Source organism: Phacochoerus africanus, chromosome 6 (genome assembly GCF_016906955.1).
Source record: "Phacochoerus africanus isolate WHEZ1 chromosome 6, ROS_Pafr_v1, whole genome shotgun sequence".
Taxonomy (NCBI): Eukaryota; Metazoa; Chordata; class Mammalia; order Artiodactyla; family Suidae; genus Phacochoerus; species Phacochoerus africanus.
This window is the reverse complement of record NC_062549.1, coordinates 94,617,836-94,638,697: the sequence shown is the minus strand read 5'-3', so window position 1 is coordinate 94,638,697 and position 20,862 is coordinate 94,617,836. Positions and strand designations below refer to the sequence as shown.

The 20,862-nt window shown below is 37.1% G+C and overlaps 1 protein-coding gene across 6 annotated transcripts in view; it reads right to left on the bottom strand.

The window, feature by feature from the left end:
- The window catches only part of ASH1L (ASH1 like histone lysine methyltransferase), a 185,672-nt gene that overhangs the window by 93,843 nt on the left and 70,967 nt on the right, over window positions 1–20,862 (bottom strand). For 5 of the 6 annotated variants that reach the window (XM_047784346.1, XM_047784348.1, XM_047784345.1 and 2 more), the window contains one exon: window positions 18,743–18,844. In XM_047784346.1, coding sequence (XP_047640302.1) covers window positions 18,743–18,844 — 102 coding nt within the window. Of the gene's footprint in view, window positions 1–18,742; window positions 18,845–20,766; window positions 20,792–20,862 lie in introns of those variants that run through there. The other variant, XM_047784350.1, reaches the window with a different exon arrangement.

The window sequence follows — 20,862 nt, the reverse complement described above, 5'->3', positions numbered from 1 at the left end:
TTAAAACTCTGTTTCCACTGTTTTCATGATAATAAAATACTTTATCTTCCAATTACTTGTGGCTTCATTAAATTTAACTTTAGAGGTCCTTAATCCTCAACATTTGTCATTTACCTTTTATACTTATTTTCCCACTGGGAATGTTTATTCTCATAGTTTCAATTATCATCACAGTATACATATTGATTTTCAATTTTATCTGAAAATTATCAAAATTAAAACTGATCCTGGAGCTCCCGTCATGGCTCAGCCAAAACACATCTGACTAGTATCCATGAGAATGCAGGTTCGATCCCTGGCCTTGCTCAGTGGGTTAAGGATCTGGCATTGCCGTGAGCTGTGGTGTAGGTTGCAGACGTGGCTCGGATCCTGCTTTGCTGTGACTGTGGTGTAGGCCAGTGGCTATAGCTCTGATTCGACCTCTAGACTCGGAACCTCCGTGTGCCGTGGGTGTGGCCTGAAAAGACAAAAAGAAAAAAAAATTAAAATTGATCCCTTTTTCCCAACCTTTAAATGCTATGCTTAGCCTAGTACAAGCTTTTTTTTTTTTTTTAATTTTTTAATTTTAATTTTTTTTGAGATGCAAAAGGCCCACAGAAGTTCTGGGGCAGGGATCAAATCTGCGCCAGAGCAGTGACCTGAGCCACAGCAGAGACAAGGCCAGATCTTTAACCTGCTGAGCCACGATGGAACTTCTACAAGCCTCTTCTTGTTACAACTCACTCTTAGGTAATTCACTCAACTATTATCTATATTCTTTCTTTTATAAGGCTACACCAGCTATATATGGAAGTTCCTGGGCCAGGGATCAAATCTGAGCCACAGGTGCTACCTACACCACAGCTGTGGCACCATCCAATCCTTAGCCAATGTGCAGGGTGGGGGGATCAAACTTTATGACGCCACAAAGAGACAACACCAGATCTTTAACCTTCTGTGCCAAAGCAGGAACTCCCCTATATTTTCTTTAAAAAATTTTTTTTTAAATTGAACTATAGATGATTAACAGTGTTGTGTTTCAGGTATACAGCATGGTGATTCAGTTACACATACATATGTATATATACATATATACACACACACACATATTTATGTGTATAATCTGTATGTGTGTGTATATAAACAATTTTTTAGTCTTTTTCCTTAACAGGTTATTAAAAAATATTGAGTATAGTTCCTTGTACCATACAGTAGGTCCTTGTGGTTATTTATTTTATATATAGTAGTGTATAAATGTTAATATTAAACTCCTAATTTACCCCTGCCCCCTTCCACTTTGGTAACAGTAAGTTTCTTTTCTATGTCTCTGGGTCTATTTCTGTTTTGTAAATAAGTTCATTTGTATCTTTTTTTTTTGTTAGATTCCACATATATCATGAGATATTTTTCTTTCTGTTTGGCTTAATTCACTTGGTATGATAATCTCTAGGTCCAACAGGGATTATTTCACTCTTTTTTATGGCTGAGTAATATTCCATTGTACCACATGTACGCATCTATCCATTCATCTATCGATGGACATTTAGGTTGTTTCCATGTTTTGGCTACTGTAAATGGTGCTGCAATGAATCCTGGTGTAACTACCATGTATATTCTGATGACTCCCAAATCTCTATTTTATCAACAGAACTTTTTTCTAATTTTCTACTTCTGCATATTTCACAGATTTCTGAAGCTCATATTTACAACTTAATTATTTTTTTCCTTCAATCTTGCTCCACCTCCTGATTACTTTTCTCAGGGCATGGTATCATAAAACCAACTATTCAACATTATATACATTGAACACCAATCACGTGGCTGGAATTTTGTTATCTAAGCTCAGATCAAATCATATTTCTTCTTTCTTTTCCCCACAAACCATAAAATTTTGTCTTATGTTAGTTTAATCTCTTGAACCTATTTTTCTTCATACTACTATAGCACTCAAGACTAAGCTAACCTTATCTCTCTAAATATGTATACAACTCTTTTGATGCTTCTCCTATCAGGTGATAGTATCTAACTCCTCTCCTCTTGAATATGAGCTGCCCTTCATGGGTTGCTTCCAGCAAAGAGAATCTGATGGTAATATGAATATGGTGATCTTTAAGGTTAAACTAGAAAAGGAAGCACAGCTTTCATGTGAGTTTCTCAAGCCACTGACCTTGGAACCTAGCATCCACATTGCAAGGAAATCAAGGCTAGGAATTGGCATACAGCTCAATAGATCATCTACTGCTAAGGTCATAGGCAGCAGCCAGCATCAATCACCAGATATGTGAATAAGCCAGCCTTTGAAATGCCTCCAGTCCTGCCACCTTCTGGTTATAACCATAGAAAAGACATCCAGATACTTTCTAGATGAGCACCTAGAACTTTGGAGTAAGTGATTCTTATTATTTGACATCACTAAGGTTAAGCTGCTTTGTTATTCAGCAATAATAGATAACTGGAACATTTTTCTTACTATTTCCACTCTTGCCTTTTAACAACCCATTTTTAACACAGTAGCCTAAGTAATCTTTTTACAAAAAACACAAATTTTATTAGGCTTTCACTTCTGCTTAAGACTCTTTAAAAGCTTATTACTACATTAAAAAACTCAGAAATTATCACCCTTGCTTGAAGCCTCATGTCATATTAGCATTCTATCTTGAACTCTCAATTACAACAATAATGAACTTCAACTCCTCAAATCTAACATGTCCTTTCCTGACTTAAGGCCTCAGAATATGTTATCTCAGAGCCTGGAATAACATTTGCTCTGTTTATCTGCTTAATTACTATTCACTCTTTAGGTTACAGTGAGGCTATCACTTTCTTAAGAAGAACTTTTCTGGCCAGACTCTCCCCCCGCCCCCGCCACACTATTAAGAATTACCATAACACCCTCTCCTTTCTTAGCACTAATCAGAGTAAATAACGTATTCACTTTGTGCCTTTAATGACCACATAATCAATCATAACTGTTAATAAGCAGTGAAGAATGAATCCTGGGTTCAAAATTCCAGAATTTCTTTGTGTCTCCTCTTTCCCCTCATCAACTGCTCAGTGCTACCAAATGTTTCTAATTCGTGAAAATAAATTTAAAACAAAATCCTAAAATGGGTATTGTTTGAAATTACATACCTGAGCCACTCACCTAGGGCGCTCATACCTTACTTTCTAAATTGACCCCATCTTCTCAAATTCTAGCCTGCCAATTTTCTTTTTTTTTTTTTTTGTAGTCTGCTCTGTCTAGGACATGACACTGGACATTATGTTTTAGATATAATAGTTTATTTTGTAAATTAACTTCATTGAAAGTCAAGTTTTTTTTTTTGTCTTTTAAGGGCCGCACCCTCGACATATGGAGGTTCCCAGGCTAGGGGTCCAACTGGAGCTATAGCTGCCAGCCTAAGCCACAGCCATAGCAATGTAGAATCTGAGCCCTGTTTGCAATCTACACCACAGCTCACTGCAATGCTGGATCCTTAACCCACTGAGTGAGGCCAGTAATCAAACCCGCATCCTCAGAGATGCTACTTGGGTTCATTAACCTCTGAGCCTTGATGGGAACTTCCTGAAGTAAAATATTGCATAAAATTTAGTTCACCTTTTATGCATTTTTAATACTTTTGACAAATTTACCATGTAGCCACTATCATAACCAAGATACAGAACATTTCCATTATGTTTTAAAGTTTTCCTGGAGTTCTCTTGTGGCACACCAGATTAAGTTACAGAACTGTCAGTACAGTGGCTTCAGTTATTGCTGTGGCATGGGTTCAATCACTGGCTTGGGATTTTCCACATGTCCTGGGTGCAGCAAAAAAAAAAAAAAAAAAAAAGTTTCCTTGTGCCTATTACAAGACAATCTGCCTGTCAACCATAGTCCTAGGGAAGAAACCACTAATCTGCTTTCATTGATTATAGATTAAATTTGCTTTTCTGAAAATGTTTTATATATATGGTAAAGTATGTGCTTTATTGTTGTCTGGCTATTCTTTTTTCTTTTTAGGGCTGCACCTGCAGCATATGGAAGTTCCTGGGTCAGAGGACTAATGGGAACGGCATCTGCTACCTATGCCACAGCCAGGGCAAAACCAGATCCTAGCTGCACCTGTGACCTACGCCACAGCTTGCGGCAGTGTAGGATCCTTAACCTACTGAGTGAGGCCAGAGATCGAACCCACATCCTCACAGAGACAACACTGGGTCCTTACCCCCTGAGCCACAACAGGAACTCCTCCAGCTTCTTTCATACAGGAATTTAAAAAAAAGAAAAAACAGAAACTTATTGGCTGTATTTGCAGCTTGTGGAAATTCTGGGTCTAGGGATCAAACACGCACCATAGCAACGAACTGAGCCACAGTAGTGACAATGCCAGATCCTTTTTTTTTTTTTAATTATTATTTTGTCTTTTTGCCTTTTCTAGGGCCGCACCTATGGCATATGGAAGTTTCCAGGCTAGGGGTCCAATCGGAGCTGTTGTTGCCAGCCTACACCACAGCCACAGCAATGCCAGATCCAAGCCGTGTCTGTGACCTACACCACAGCTCAGAGCAACGCTGGATCCTTAACCCACTGAGCAAGGCCAGGGATTTAACCCGCAACCTCATGGTTCCTAGTTGGATTTGTTTCCGCTGCACCACGATGGGAACGCCCCAGATCCTTAACCTGCTACACTATCTAGCACATTTTTGAGATTCATTTGTATTGTAGTATCCCTTTTTACTATTCCTATTATATTTGCTTTTACTACTGAATTATATATCAAAATTTGTTTACACATTCATCTGCAAATCCGTATTGTTTCCAGTTTCTAACAATAAAGAATAAAGTTCCTATAAATATTGTGTATATGACATTTGGTTTGGACATGTTGACATTTCTCTTGGGTCAATACCTAATACTGGAACTACCAGGTAGAAATAAGTGTATGTTTAAGTGACAAACTCTTTCAATGTGACTGTACCATTTTATAGTGTTATCAGCAATGAATGTGAGTTTGAGACTAGGCATAATCAATCATTTTAATTTAACTTAATTCCACAGCACAGAAATGCCAGATCTGAGCCACATCTGTGACCTACACCACAGTGTGTGGCAACACCAGATCCTTAATCCACTGATTAAGGTCAGGGATCAAACTAGCATGCTCATGGATACTAGTCAAGTTCTTAACCTACTGAGCCACAACAGGAACTCCCAAGAACTAACATTTTAACAACACTGGTTCTTCTAAATAAATATAAATCTGTAGTATCTATTTATACACTCTTTACTTTTTATCAATAATGCTTTATATTTTTAATTATATAGATTCTGTACATATTTTACTAAAAATTGTTTTTCAGACTGTACCTGCTGCATGTGGATATTCCCAGGCCAGGGATGGAACCCACATCACAGCAGCGACCTGGGCCACTACAGTGACAATGCCAGATCCTTAATGTGCTATGCCACAAAGGAACTCTTATTTTATAAAATTCATCCCTGGAGTTCCCGACGTGGCGCAGTGGTTAACAAATCCGACTAGGAACCATGAGGTTGCGGGTTCAGTCCCTGCCCTTGCTCAGTGGGTTAATGATCCGGCGTTGCCGTGAGCTGTGGTGTAGGTTGCAGACGCGGCTCGGATCCCGCGTTGCTGTGGCTCTGGTGTAGGCCGGTGACTACAGCTCCGATTCAACCCCTAGCCTGGGAACCTCCATATGCCGCGGGAGCGGCCCAAGAAATAGCAGCAACAACAACAACAACAACAACAACAACAAAAGACAAAGAAAAAAAAATTCATCCCTAAGTATTTTGACTCTTAATATAACTGTAAATGGTATTTTGTTCACATTTCAATTACTAATTATTCATTGCTGTATACCAAAACACATTTTCTTTTCTTAAACTCATTTATTAGGTTCAGCAGCTTTAAGAGATTCCTTAGGAATTTTTCCACATATCATTATCATCTGTGTATAAACATTTTTTCCCACTTCTTCCTTTCTGATCTATATGCCTTTTATGTCTAAAAACTGGGTTTGTATGTATGTATGTACGTATTTTTTGCTTTTTAGGGCTGCACTCACGGCATGTGGAGGTTCCCAGGCTCAGGGTCAAATCGGAGCTGTAGCTGCCAACCTATACCACAGCCACAGCAATGCAGAATCTGAGCTGTGTCTGTGACCTACACCACAGCCCATGGCAACACCAGATCCTTAACCCACTGAGCAAGTCCAGGGATCGAACCTGCATTCTCATGGACGCTAGTCAGATTTGTTAACTGCTGAACCATGCACGACAGGAACTCCAAGAACCGGGTTTTAAAAAAACAAAAAACAGATGTTAGATTTTGTCAAATATTTTTATCTACTTGGATGATTATGATTTTCTCACTTTCTATTAATTTCTTAATATGCATTAATTGATTTTTCTACTCTTAAACCAACCTTGCATTCTTAAAATAATTCCACATGGTAACGGTACATTCAACATACCAGATTCAAACTGCTATTCTGTATTATTTGCATTCATGCTTAGAAACAACAGTGGTTTGGTTTGTAGTTTTCTTGCAATGTGTTGCTTGGTTCCAGAATCAAGGTAATGCTGGCCTTATGAGTTGAGATATGTTCTTACTTTCTGTATAATTGGTATTATTTTTTTTTCCCTTAAATGTTCATGATTGAAGCTATTTATGCTTTGAGTTTTCATTGTAGGTAAGGTTTTTAACAAGCGGAATTTTTTAAACAGACATAGGTCACTTAGGCTATTTATTCTTGAGTTTTAGTATTCTTGGTGTTTTTCAAAGAATGAGCTCCTTATCAGAGTACCCACTGTGGCTCAGTGGAAACGAACCCAACTAAGATCCATGAGGACGAAGGTTCTATCCCTGCCCTTGCTCAGTGGGTTAAGGACCTGGCATTGCTGTGAGCTGCAGTGTAGGTTACAGATGCAGCTCAGATCCTGACTGTGGTGTAGGTCAGCACCTGCAGCTCCGATTCAACCCCTAGCCTGGGAACGTCCATATGCCACAGGTGCAGCCCTGAAAAGCAAAAACAAACAAAAACCCAATGAATGAGCTCCTTTTATCAAATGTATTGGCATAATACTGTTGATTTTGCTCCCTATTGTTCTATTATGGCGCACAGCAATTGCAGTGATGTCCTCTATTTCATTCATGATATTGATAATTCGACTTTTTTTTCTTTCTTTTTTTTTTTTTTGTCTCTTTAGGGCCATACCAGTGGCATATGGAGGTTCCCAGACTAGGGGTCCAATCAGAGCGGTAGCCACTGGCCTAAGCCAGAGCCACAGCAATGTGAGATCCGAGCCGTTGTGATCTACACCACAGCTCATGGCAATGCGGGATCCTGAGCGAGTCCAGGGATCAAACCGGCATCCTCATGAATGCTAGCTGGGTTCGCTAACTGCTGAGACACAACGGGAACTCAACTTTTTTCTTAATCCTTTCAGCTGGTTAGCCTTTTAAAAAATTTTTTTTCAACAAACCAGTAAAAGCTTTCTGTTTTCTGTTTTTTTCAACTCTTATATTTATCATTTTTCTTCTAATTTGGGTTTAACTTGCTCTACTTTAGCTTCCTAAAGCTGAGAGCTTTATACTATTGATTTAGACCTTTGTTGTTTAATGATGTAACTTTGTAAAGCTAAAAATACAGACTTAGCTATACCCTGCAAAACTGTGTATGTTTTCACTTTTATTCTAATTTTGTCTGTGATTTCCTCTTTGACTTAACGGGCTACCTAGAAGTGTGTTGTTAAATTTTCACATTTGGGGAATGTCAAGACATTGTTTCTTACTGAATTCTAATTCAATTCCATTGTGTTCCTAAAATATATTCTGTATGAGTTCAATTTTTCAAAGTTTGAAAGATTTCAAACTTTATTAAGAGGAGTTCCTGCTGTGGTGGAGTGGGTTAAGGACTCAGCATTGCTGCAGCTGTGGTGTAGGTCACAGATGCAGATCAGATTTGATCCCTGGCATGGAAACTTCCATATGCTGCAGGTGCAGCTGATAAAGAAAATAATAAAGTAAGTTTACTAAGATGTTTTATGGACCAGAATATGATATCTTTATAATTTCACATGAATTTCAAAAACAACATGAGAAAAGAGTGTTTTCTGTTTATTGAAAATTTCTGGAACTCTTCATCTCTTTGGAAGAGTCGTGTTTCTAACTAGTATGATTTATCTGCTTGAAGAATATGTCTACTATTCTAAAAATGCTGGCAACAAATTCGTTAAGCTTGTTTTTCTGATAATGTTTATTTTGCCTTCATTTCTGAAGACTATTTCACTGGCTACAGAATTTTAAATTGACAGGTTTTTTCCTTAAAGCATTTTTTTTTCTTTTTCTTTTCAGGGCTATACCTGCAGCATGTGGAAGTTCCCAGGCTAGGGGTTGAATTGGAACTTCAGCTGCCAGCCTATGCCACAGCCACAGCCACTCCAGATCCAAGCCAAGTCTGCAACCTACACAACAGCTCAGGACAACGGCAGATCCTTAACCCAGTGAGCAAGGCCAGCGATCGAACCCACATCCTCATGGATACTAGTCAGGTTCGTTACTGCTGAGCCACAACAGGAACTTCCATCCTTAAAGCACTTTAAACACATCATTTCATTGTCTTCTGTCTTACAGCTATGACAATCCATCTGCTGTGATTCATTCCCATGTTCCTCTGTATACTATTTTTTTTTTTTGGTGGTTAATTTAAATTTTTTCTCTTAACCACTGGTTTTAATAAATTTGATGATGATGTCCCTGATTATTGAATGTTTGTGTATCCTGCTTGGGATTTGTGGAACTTTATGGATCCATGGGTTTACAGCTTTCAGTAAGTGTGAAAAATTATTGAGGATTATTTTTCAAAAATTTTTTAAATTCTTAACTCCCTCTTTATAAGACCCTAATCTTATGTACGTTGGTCCTCATATTGTACCAGAGGTCACTGAAACTCCAATCATTTTATATCAGTCTATTTCCCCATCTCTGTACTTCATTTTAAGTAGATTTTGTTAGTATTTCTGAACGTTCAAAGATCTCTTCTGCAGTGCCTAATCTGCTGTTACCTCATTCAGTGAAGTTTTCATTTGAGATACTGTATCACCCAAAGAAGTCACAATGGGGAGTTCCCATCATGCCTCAGCAGGTTAAGGATCCAGTGTTGCTGTAAACAGTGGTGTAGGTCACAGATGTGGCACAGATCTGGTATCTTGGATACAGTGCTGCTATGGTGCAGGCCCCAGCTGCAGCTCCAATTCAACACCTAGCCTGGAAATTTCCACATGCTGAAGGTGTGGCCATTAAGTAACACTGGATTTTTAAAACAGCTTCCATTTCACTATTCACTGTGTTCATGTTTTCCTTTAAATTCTTTTTTTTTTTTGGTCTTTTTGCCTTTTCTAGGGCTGCTTCCTGTGGCATATGGAGGTTCCCAGGCTAAGGGTCTAATTGGAGCTGTAGCCGCTGGCCTATGCCAGAGCCACAGCAATGCGGTATCCGAGGTGCATCTGCAACCTATACCACAGCTCACGGCAACACCAGATCCTTAACCCACTGAGCAAGGCCAGGGATCGAACCCACAACCTCATGGTTCCTAGTCGGGTTCGTTAACCACTGCGCCATGACGGGAACTCCTCCTTTAAATTCGTAAAGACAGTGGTTTTAATAAAATCAATGAAACCAGAACACACCCTCGCACCATGCACAAAAATAAACTCACAATGGTTTAAAGACTTAAACAAAAGACAAGACACTATAAAACTACTGGAAGAAAACATAGCAAAACATTCTCTGACATCAACCATATAAACGTTTTCTTAGGTCAGTCTCCAAAGGCAATAGAAATAAAAACATAAATAAACAATGGAACCTAATCAAACTGACAAGCTTTTACACAGCAAAGGAAACCATAAAAAAAAAAAAATGAAAAGACAACCTATGGAATGGGAGAGAAGTAGTTGCAAAAGATGCACTGACAAAGGCTTACTCTCCAAAATACATAAACACCTCATACAACTCAACAACAACAAAACAAACAACCCAACTGAAAAATGAGCAAAAGACCTAAACAGACATTTCTCCAAAGAAGACATATGGATGGCCAATAGGCACATGAGAAGATGCTCAACATCACTAATTAGTAGAGAAATGCAAATCAAAACTATAATGAGGTACCACCTCATGCTGGTCAGAACTGCCATCATTAATAAGTCTACATTTATCAAAAGCTGGAGAGGGTGTGGAGAAAAGGGAACTCTCCAATACTGTTGGTGGGAATGTAAGTTGGTACAGCCACTATGGAAAACAATATGGACATTCCTCAGAAAACTAAATATAGAACTACCATATGATCCAGCAATCCCACTCCTGAACACGTATCTGAGCAAACTGTAATTCAAAAAGACACATGAACTCCTATGTTCACCATAGCACTATTCACAATAGCCAAGACATGGAAACAACCTAAATGTCCATCAACAGATGAAAAGATAAGATGTGACAGGTGTAAACAATGGAATACTACTCAGCCATAAAAAAGAATGAAATAATACCATTTGCAGAAACATGAATCCAACTAGAGATTCTCATACTAAGAGAAGTAAGTCAGAAAGAGGACAAATTCCATATGATATCACTTTATAAGTGGAATATAAAATATGGCATAAATGGGAGTTCCCATCATGGCTTAGTGGTTAATGAATCCGACTAGGAACCATGAGGTTGTGGGTTCGATCCCTGCCCTTGCTCAGTGGGTTAAGGATCTGGCGTTGCTGTGAGCTGTGGTGTAGGTTGTAGACGCGGCTTGGATCCTGCATTGCTGTGGCTCTGGCATGGGCAGGGGGCTGCAGCTCCTATTCGACCCTTAGCCTGGGAACCTCCTTATGCCGTGGGAGCGGCCCTAGAAAAGGCAAAAAGAATAAATAAATAAATAAATAAGGGCGTAACACTAGATTTTGAAAATATTTTCCATCTCACTATTCACTATGTTCATGTTTTCCTTTAAATTCTCAAAGACAGACTTTTTTTTTTTTTTTGGTCTTTTGTCTTTTTTGTTGTTGTTGTTGTTGTTGCTATTTCTTGGGCCGCTCCCTCGGCATATGGAGGTTCCCAGGCTAGGGGTTGAATTGGAGCTGTAGCCGCCACCAGCCTACGCCAGAGCCACAGCAACGCGGGATCCGAGCCGCGTCTGCGACCTACACCACAGCTCACGGCAACGCCGGATCGTTAACCCACTGAGCAAGGGCAGGGACCGAACCCCCAACCTCATGGTTCCTAGTCGGATTCGTTAACCACTGCGCCACGACGGGAACTCCTCAAAGACAGACATTTTAATGCACTTTTCTGCTAATTCCATCATATATGTTAAATCTGTGGCAACTCCCACTTACTGATTTTTATTCTGCTAAATCATACTGTCTCTCTTCTTGACATGTCTATTAATTTTTAATTGGATCCTGAGCATTGTAATGAGACATTCTGAAGTGCCTAGATTTTGTCATCTTCCTTTTAAAACTGTTAAGTTGGAGAAATGGGAAACTTGTGCACGGTGTGTAGGATGTAAAATGGTGCAGCTGCTATGGATGACAATATGGCAATTCCTCAAAAAAGTAAAAAACAGTGCTTTTTTTACTCCAAAAATTTTTTAAATTAATATAAGTATTATCATCTAGAAGTTTCACTTCTAGGTACAGGAGAATTATAAGCAGGGTCTCAAAGAGATATCTGAACACTCATATTATATTTATAGTGGCATTATTCACAAACAGCCAAAAAGTAGAAGCAGCCTAAGTATCCATTAATGGATGAATGATAAAGAAAATGTGCTATAAACATATGTAATATTATTCAGATTTTAAAAAGAAATTCTGACACCTGGATGAGCCTTGAGGATGTTATGCTAAGTGAAGTAAGCCAATGAAAGAGGACAAATACTATGTAACTCTACTTATGTGAGTTGCTTAGAATAGTTACAGAGACAAAATGTAGAATGATGAGTGCCACAGGCTGGAATCAGAGAGAATGAGAAGTTGATTAATGGATACAAAATTTCAGTTTTACAAGATGAAAAGAGTTCTAAAGATTGGTTGCACAACAATACTAAAATATTTAACACTACTGAACTATGTACACCCAATAACAGTTAAAATGTTAAGTTTTCTCTAACATGCATTTTATTACAATTAAAAATTAAAATGAAGTTTAAAAGCCAGTTAAATTACTTGTTAAATGGTTTACATCTTTACTAGGTTGGATCTAGTGTAGCCTTCACTCCAGGGATAGTTTGGTACCCACCCACTTAAGGGATAAACCTTATGGGGTCTCCATGATTGCACCAAAGACCCTAGACTTAGTAATCAGAGTACAAATGTCTCTTTGTCCTATGACTGCTCTGGAAATTTTTCATCTTACAACTACTGGATTGTTCTCTACCATTGCGGAGTTTCAGTCTCTGGAAACAGGGCCTAGTATGCAAGAAAAGATTTAAGTATTAAGGCTACTCATCAAATATCCCAAATGCTTTCTCCATATTCTTTTTATACTCCATCTCCCCACCAAAGGATCTAATTCTTATCCCTATTCCCTTATAACAATAATGGGAAGAATAAACAAACAAAACAAAAAGTTCCTTTGTGGTGCAGTGGGTTAAGGATCTGTTGTCACTACAGTGGCTTGGGTTGCTGCTGTGGCCTGAGTTGGATGCTTGGCCTGGAAACTTCCACATGCTGTGGGCATGCCAAAAACAAAACAAATAATGGGAAGAAGGCCAATAGTAATAGTGATAACAATAAAAGTTGTCATTTATTCAAGAATTGATCAACAATAAGAGCTTTATATAACTTTACTCTAATCCTTACTGTTCTAGAAGGTAAAAAGAAATAACTTTGATCTATAAATGAGAAAGCTTGTTGCTTGAGCAGTTTAAATAAATTGCTCTAGATTACACAATATTGCAAAAGCTAAATTCAATCAGTTCTAACTAAAAAAAAAAAATCATGGATCCTACCATGTCATGATGCCTTCATCTTCTACCATTTAGCACATCTTTAGCTATGTGTTATATATGAGGTCTTTTAAGTCTCAATCCAAAGTTTATGGAAGTCTTTCAATTAACTGTATATCACTTTAGCCATTAGGTATTTATAGGATATTACTACACAGTCACTAACATACTTTACTGCTGCTTTCAAAATAAATAGGTTTTAAGTTCTTTGATATTAGAGACCATCTCTTAAAATCCTTTGGGCCTCATATAGTTCCCTAAATACAGTAGGTAACTCAGTTATAACAGGACTACCACTTTAATTAGTGTAACAATATCAATACTTCAGCCAAAGAAAGATGAAGTGATTCTATGAAATATTACTGCAAAGCTTTATATCTTCTAGAAATTATAAATTACCATGAATTTCTTTTCTAACCATAAAATGCCTGGGTTAAATAATATCCCTGAGAAAAGAGAAAACAACAAAAATATCTTAAAGCTGCAAATATAAGAAATAGTCTTACTGTCAATTTGAAGAAAAATATTTCCACAGATTTTTATTTCATTTTCATATCAAGTCCCAAAGATCAACAAGACATTTACCCCTCCAGAAAAGATGAAGATTTTACTCAATCATGTCTTTTTTTCTTTAAAAATTTTTTTTGGCCATGCCCACGGCATGTGGAAGTTCTTGGGCCATGGCAGCAACCTGAGCCACAACACTGACAATGCTGGATCTTTAACTTGCTAAGCCATCAGGGAACTCTACTCATCCATATCTTAACACTTTTGTTACCACAGGCTCTTAGAATGTCTAACAATGACTGTGGCTACTTGTAAAACGATATACTCTAATAGTGTTTGATCCCTTTAGATTTATTTTATAGGGAGTTCCCGTAGTGGCGCAGTGGTTAACGAATCCAACTAGGAACCATGAGGTTGAGGGTTCGGTCCCTGCCCTTGCTCAGTGGGTTAAGGATCCGGCGTTGCGTGAGCTGTGGTGTAGGTTGCAGACGCGGCTCGGATCCTCCGTTGCTGTGGCTCTGGCGTAGGCTGGTGGCTACAGTTCAGATTGGACCCCTAGCCTGGGAACCTCCATATGCCACGGGAGCAGCCCAAGAAATAGCAAAAAGACCAAAAAAAAAAAAAAAAAGATTTATTTTATAACAGACCATTAGTTCATGGACGGGCCATAAGATGTCTCATCCAAAACTCTTTCTACAGTTGTTTATATATGTCAGCTCAATAGATAGATGTATACACATACAAGGTTAGGACATAGTTCTAGTTGAGTTATTTCCCTTTCAATTGCAAAATAAAGGCTGTCATTCCTGTGTTGCTAGAGTAAATGAAAATGCTAGGTCATCCAAGATAAAGGATATACTGTTCATAAAAAATTTAGCCTTATTTTGAACAGAAACTAAATTTGCATTTGGCTCTGCAAGGCAACTGGGGGCATTAACAATCTACATTTTTGTTTTGTGTTTTGTTTTTTGTTTTTTTAGGGCCGCATCTGTGGCACATGGAGGTTCCCAGGCTAGGGGTCAAATCAGAGCTACAACTGCCAGCCTCCGTCACAGCCACAGCAACATAGAATCTGAGCCACACCTGCGATCTACAGCACAGCTCTCGGAAATGCCAGATCCTTAACCTACTGAGCAAAGCCAGGAACTGAACCCACAACCTCATGGTTCCTAGTCAGATTCGATCCTGCTGCGCCATGTTGGGAACTCCTACAAAATTTTTAATAATCCTCTGTGTCTCATAGGCAATATAAATATAAATTTACAGCAATGACAAAAAAAAAATAAATGAGTATCAGCTTGTGGTCAGGAACTCTTTTTTTCTGATTTTCCCAAAGCCAAAACTGAAAAAAGGATCCAGTTTCTGTGATATTCATTTCTATCTGCTCCTACACTGCTAAGTGTGACCATTAGGGAGTTCCAGATTTATGCAGGGAAATCTGATGTGAACTTCTATACTGCTAGTCTCCTAGGCTTTGTCTTTTGTCTTCTGTACCTGGATATGTTCCAATAACCAGGTTCTATACCACCAGGAATCAAGCAGGTGTCAAGTGTAGCTCATTTCTATTGAATTAAAAGCTTTCTGTAAGTTTCTACTTTCCCATTTACTTATTTCAAAGTACAGCAACGTTTTAAGGAATTTTTTTTCACATTTTATTTAGTATTTCTAGTTTCAGGTACCAAGAAGTTTGTTTGTTCTACACATTTAATCTACCACATTGCTGGAAATAAAGAGCACTAATTTATTCCAATGCTACCTGAATTCTAGCAGTATCCTTTCCCCATATCAAGTCTCTAGACCGTTTTAACTCTACACCTGAAAACTCATTAAAAAAAAAAATCATTACCCCAATCATTTCACACTTTCTGTCCAAATTTTATTGACCTCTTTATGACATCTGATATTAAGACACTTCTATGACATGCGCTCTTTTTCTATTAAAAAAATCTATTTAAAATTTTATGTTATTCACTGACATCTTTTCATCTACTTTCCTCTCAAATGTTAATGTATCTTAAATGTCCAACTCTGTCATCTTTTCAAATTACACTTTTCTCCCTGGGCAACCTCATTCACTGCCAGATTCAAGTTTATATATATATAGAGTGATAGATCTTTACCTTTACCATAGATGTCATAAACCATAAACCAATACCTTCCAAATGGTTATCTTACATACTACCTCAATAGCCCAAAGACAGTTCAAATTTAATATATATGCAAACCTGAAGTCATTATCTACTCTCTTTACACATTTATTTTGCCATACTCCATACTATAAATGTGCACATTCTCCATACTATAATGTGCAGACTATATTATTATTATAAGAATTTGCTGCCCTTCCCCTGCCAGGATTACTTCTAGGGAGGATCTGGTGTTGCTGTGACTGTGGTGTAGACCTGCAGCTATATATATACTGTTATATATATATACTGTTATCTAAAATAGTCCATTATGACTTTTAAGCTTCATTTCCTTGTCCCACTTTTCTACTCAAATTAGTGGTTAGTGCTTGAGTTCTTCTGTGTGTCATAACATTTTGTATACTGGTCTATTACAGAATTTAGTACACTTTTATTAAATTATTTAATAGATCCAAATCTTTGAAGGCAGGAACCTTATTTATATTCCCAGTGTTTGATACTTATGGTAACCCTCAATAAATATGTATATGAATGATTAAAACAGTCTAATGGAAGAGAAACTTTAAGGACTTAGTTATTATTTCCTTTGTTTACTCAAGTTAACATTTTAATGATTTTGTTCATATAGAAACCTCATTCATTTTTTTCAGGGGTTGGCAAACTTCTTCTGTAAAAGGATAGATAGTAAATATTCTAGGCTTCCAAGGACACAGGATGTCTCATATATACTTTTTCTTTACCTCTCCTTACTGCCTCATTTTTTTTTTTTTTAACTTTTTTGGTAACCCCGGTGGCATATTTCCCCATCCTTTAGAGAAAAACAAAAACTCTAAATATGTAAAATCAATTCTTGGCTTGAAGGCTGCACAAAAAAAGAGGCTTTGGAGAACAGCTGGCCCATAGATTGTGGTTTGCTGAACCCTGGTCTAGGTTGACACCATCATAGTCATTAATTGATAAAGAGTTTAAAAGTCTCCGAAGAATAGTGTAAAAATAAAGCATTATGAAAAACAAAAAACTATCACTGCTGTTTGGATTTTGCTGTACCTTCAGCACAATGGTACTAATAAAAAGCTTCAAATATATTGAAGATAACCATCAAATAAAAATTAAATAAATACCATGGAGCTCCTGTCATGGCTCAGTGGAAACAAATCTGACTAGCATCCATGAGATGCAGGTTTGATCCTTGGCCTTGCTCAGTGAGTTAAGGATCCAGCATTGCTGTGAGCTGTGGTATAGGTTGCAGATGCAGCTCAGATCTCACTTTGCTATGGCTGTGCTGTAGGCCAGTGGCTACAGCTCTGATTTAATCCCTAGCCTGGGAATTTCCTTATGCTGCAGATGCAGCCCTAAAGAGACAAAAAAAAAGAAGAAAAAATGTTAAATAAATACCATATTGATACAATTCGACAGTAAGATCTTGTATTGATGAATAAATTGAATTTTCTTTCTTTTGTTTTTTTCTTTTTAAAGCCGCAGTCACGGCATATGGAAGTTCCCAGGCTAGAAGTCAAATCAGAGGTACAGTTGCCAGCCTCTGCCACAGCCACAGCAACGCAGGATACAAGCAGCATCCACAACCTAGACCACAGTTCACGGCAATGCCAGATCCCCGATCCACTGAGCGAGGTGAGGGATCGAACCCACATCCTCATGGATACTAGTCAGATTCATTGCTGCTGCACCACAATGGGAACTCAAGAAATTGAATTTTCTGACCATAAATCACAAGTGATCTAATCAAAACCACATGGAAAGCTAAGAAATGGGAGTTCCCTGGTGGCTTCTAGGGTTAAGGCTCTGGTGTTGTCATTGTTGTGGACTGGGTCACTGCTGTGGTACAGGTTTGATTCCTGGTTCAGGAATTTACCATGGGAGTGGCCAAAAAAAAAAAAAAAAAAAGAAAAGCTAGGAAAGGAATATTACTTCCTTGCTTAAAACTATCAATGGCTTCTAAGTGTTATTAATGGCTTTATAGACTGGTGCCTACCTACTTTTCCAGCCTCAAATTCAGTCACTGTCCTCACTCCAAACACACTGGCTCTTTTACTTAGTTTCTTGAACTCACTCTTCTCCCTTTTAGATATATTACTCTACTGTTGGGAATGAATCTACCACTCTTCATTTCTCCTGAGAATGATAAATTTAAAATGATTTCTTATTTTCCAATCCTCAATAGAGACAGAAGACAGACATATATCATTCTCTATTTTTTTTTTGTTAACTACACACACCATCGGTAAGAAGAAAACTGAGAGCACAACCTATATCTACGTATAAAATATATAAAAATGTTGTACTGTATGAAGAGGTACATATATTTAAAACATAAAACACTACACATTTTAAAAGCTGAGGTTAGACAAATATTAACAGAGGTTCTTACAATCTCAATTGTTTTATATATCTCAATGATTTATAAATGCTACTGGAAAATATTACTTTACTAACAATTTTATATATATCTAAGTCTTTATTAAATAGATCCAATCTATACTTCCCTATTATACTACAAACCTTATTACCTCAATTCAACTTTTAAGATCTCTTATTTTGTGTCTGCCTACCCTTGCACCTACTCATTTTGAATTATCCCTCTGGATTATATCAAAATCTCTATACCACTACAAACTTTTAGTTATAAGATAAGTTCTAGGGAAGTAATGTACAACATAATTAGTAAAATTAACACTGCTATATGTTATACATTAAAGTTAAGAGAGTAAATCCTAAGAGTTTTTATCACATGGAAAAAATGTTTTTCTTTTATTTAATATCTATATCTATATGAGATGATGGCTGTTCACTAAACTTATTGTGGTAATCATTCCATGATATATGTAAGTCAAATGATTATGTTGTACACCTTAAACTTACACAGTGTTGTATGTCAATTATACCTCAATAAAAGAAAGAAAAAAATCACTATACTTCAGTATGGACATAAAACAGGTAAAAAAACTACTGTACTGTTTCAATATACATTATAATTCTCACATCCCAGGATCACTTTTTTCCCTATAATATTATACTGCAAAGTATATATAAGTTGTAATCTATAGTGTAAATCTACTATAAGTCTGTTCACAAGCAACAGCACTTGCCTGTTGAAGAAGTACTCTCAGATGAAGACCTCTTTCGTGTAGGGCTACAGTTTGTGCTCTCTGATGGTCGCTGGGAAGACTTATCTGAGGTTGCCTGGGAACCTGAAGAGATAAGAAAACAGAAATCATAGGAAAATCAAAGTATAAAAATAATGTTAGAACTGTGATATTTTAGTTGTTGCCACTGCCATTCCCTGTAATAATATGACTTTCAAGCTGATAATATGAGGACATTAAAAGGAAGACAAATCATGCTAGATGTTGCCGACAGAATTTCACAGGTCTCATATACATAATTTCTCCTGTTACAGTAACAGAAAACTAGATTTAGTTTAAGAATAAAAATAACATATGATTTAGTTTTTATGTATTACCACTATGAAATATATTAAAGAAATAACCAGATATAATCTAATCAAACCTGCACATGATTACTGGCTCAAATTCACCATACAAACTGACAAACAAAACCTACAGTGCAATCAATTAGAAACGACTGACAGGAGAAAAACAGGTCCAACCTGAAAATTTCATTTATTAGAATCAGGGATGAAAATTAAGAGTTGAACCTTAAATCTACACATTTCATATAATCCATAGAGATCATTTTATAGTCTATGTTTTTCTGCTATAGCACATTCTGAAAGAATGTTATTAATTTATCCATAGAATAAAATAAACCTCCTTTAATGCTTACATTTAAGATTTCTTGGTTATATACATAAAGTTCATGAAGATAAAGAAACTCAATTTCCTTAAAAAAAAAGTCTTCTTTTCACAAAACCCCAAATCAAAGTGGCATAACTCAACTCTTAGCTCAAGATAAAAGTACGTCATTCAGGAAAGATTATTTTCCTGAATAAAATATACTTGGTTCTGATAGTGGATTTCTTAAACTCTAAAAAGCCAGCTGTTGAGAATATAGAATCAATGTCCAACTATTTGTCAAAAAACTAGTAGCACTCTGAAATGTTCACTTTAAACTTGAAAAAAGTTACAATAAAAGTCTTACATATAACCAAAAGGTACAAGAAATAAAATACTTGAAGATAAGATCTGTAAGATCTGCCTCTAAATAAGAGTTAATTCCTTAAGGAACTAATTGAAGGACAACTTGGGGACAGAAGAATTCAATGGAGGTAAGTTTCTATTATTTCCCTTTCTCAAAAAGAAATAGTAAACCATGAGCTTTGTTTTAATAATGCAGAATCTTAAATCACATCACTGTAAGTACTCTTTTAGCAGGCTCTTAGTATTGCTCAGGTGAGATATAAGACTGTGTTGCCATTCAAGAGTAATAAATTATATTTTGGGGAAAATGATGTGACAGTACATCCTATTTCAGAAACACAACGAAGACTACTGTAAGATCAAATCAAGAAGCAAGACTGGTTATTGCTGACTCTTAAAAACAGATACAAACTGTACCAACAGTACAATAAATCCCCCTAGAGTGTGGGTCAGATAAGATAAGATTTCCATTAAAGAGCTAAATACCACAATAAAATATCTAAGAAGTAAAAGCCCAGGCATCAGCGAAGACATAAATTTAAATATTAATACTGAAAAATTCTTTACAGGACAGCTATTTCCTACTCAGACACACAGCCAAGACAGAAGACATCAGTGGCCAAGAAGCTTGAGATATCATTGAACTCTCTTTATCATTATTTTCTTGATGACTGGACAATCTTAGATTAAGTACTAGGGAAAGAATGGGTTAGAGAGCACTTTTTATAAAGTCTTCTCTCTCAGTCATAAGCTAACATTCACTGAATACAGTTTATATGCTTGGTACTATGCTAGACATTGTGGAGGTTGGGGGGGGGGATATATATACAGTTTAATAGTCTCTGCCCTCAAGGAGCTTATTTAGGGTCTTGTATGTTATCATGCATTACATTTCAGGTGGCATTTGTGCCATCCATTCTTGAGCTCCATCTTCAGTTTCTAGGCTATTTGGTAATGTTTCCCAAATTTCTTGGTCATCTTCAAGAAAGTCTTGATGAAGGCTTCAACTATACCTTTGATCATCAGGATATCCTGAGAATCACCCTGCCTGGCCTCACCCACCTCAGGTAAAAGAGGGTACAGGCACTTTCTTCAAAGCTCCTTCTTTT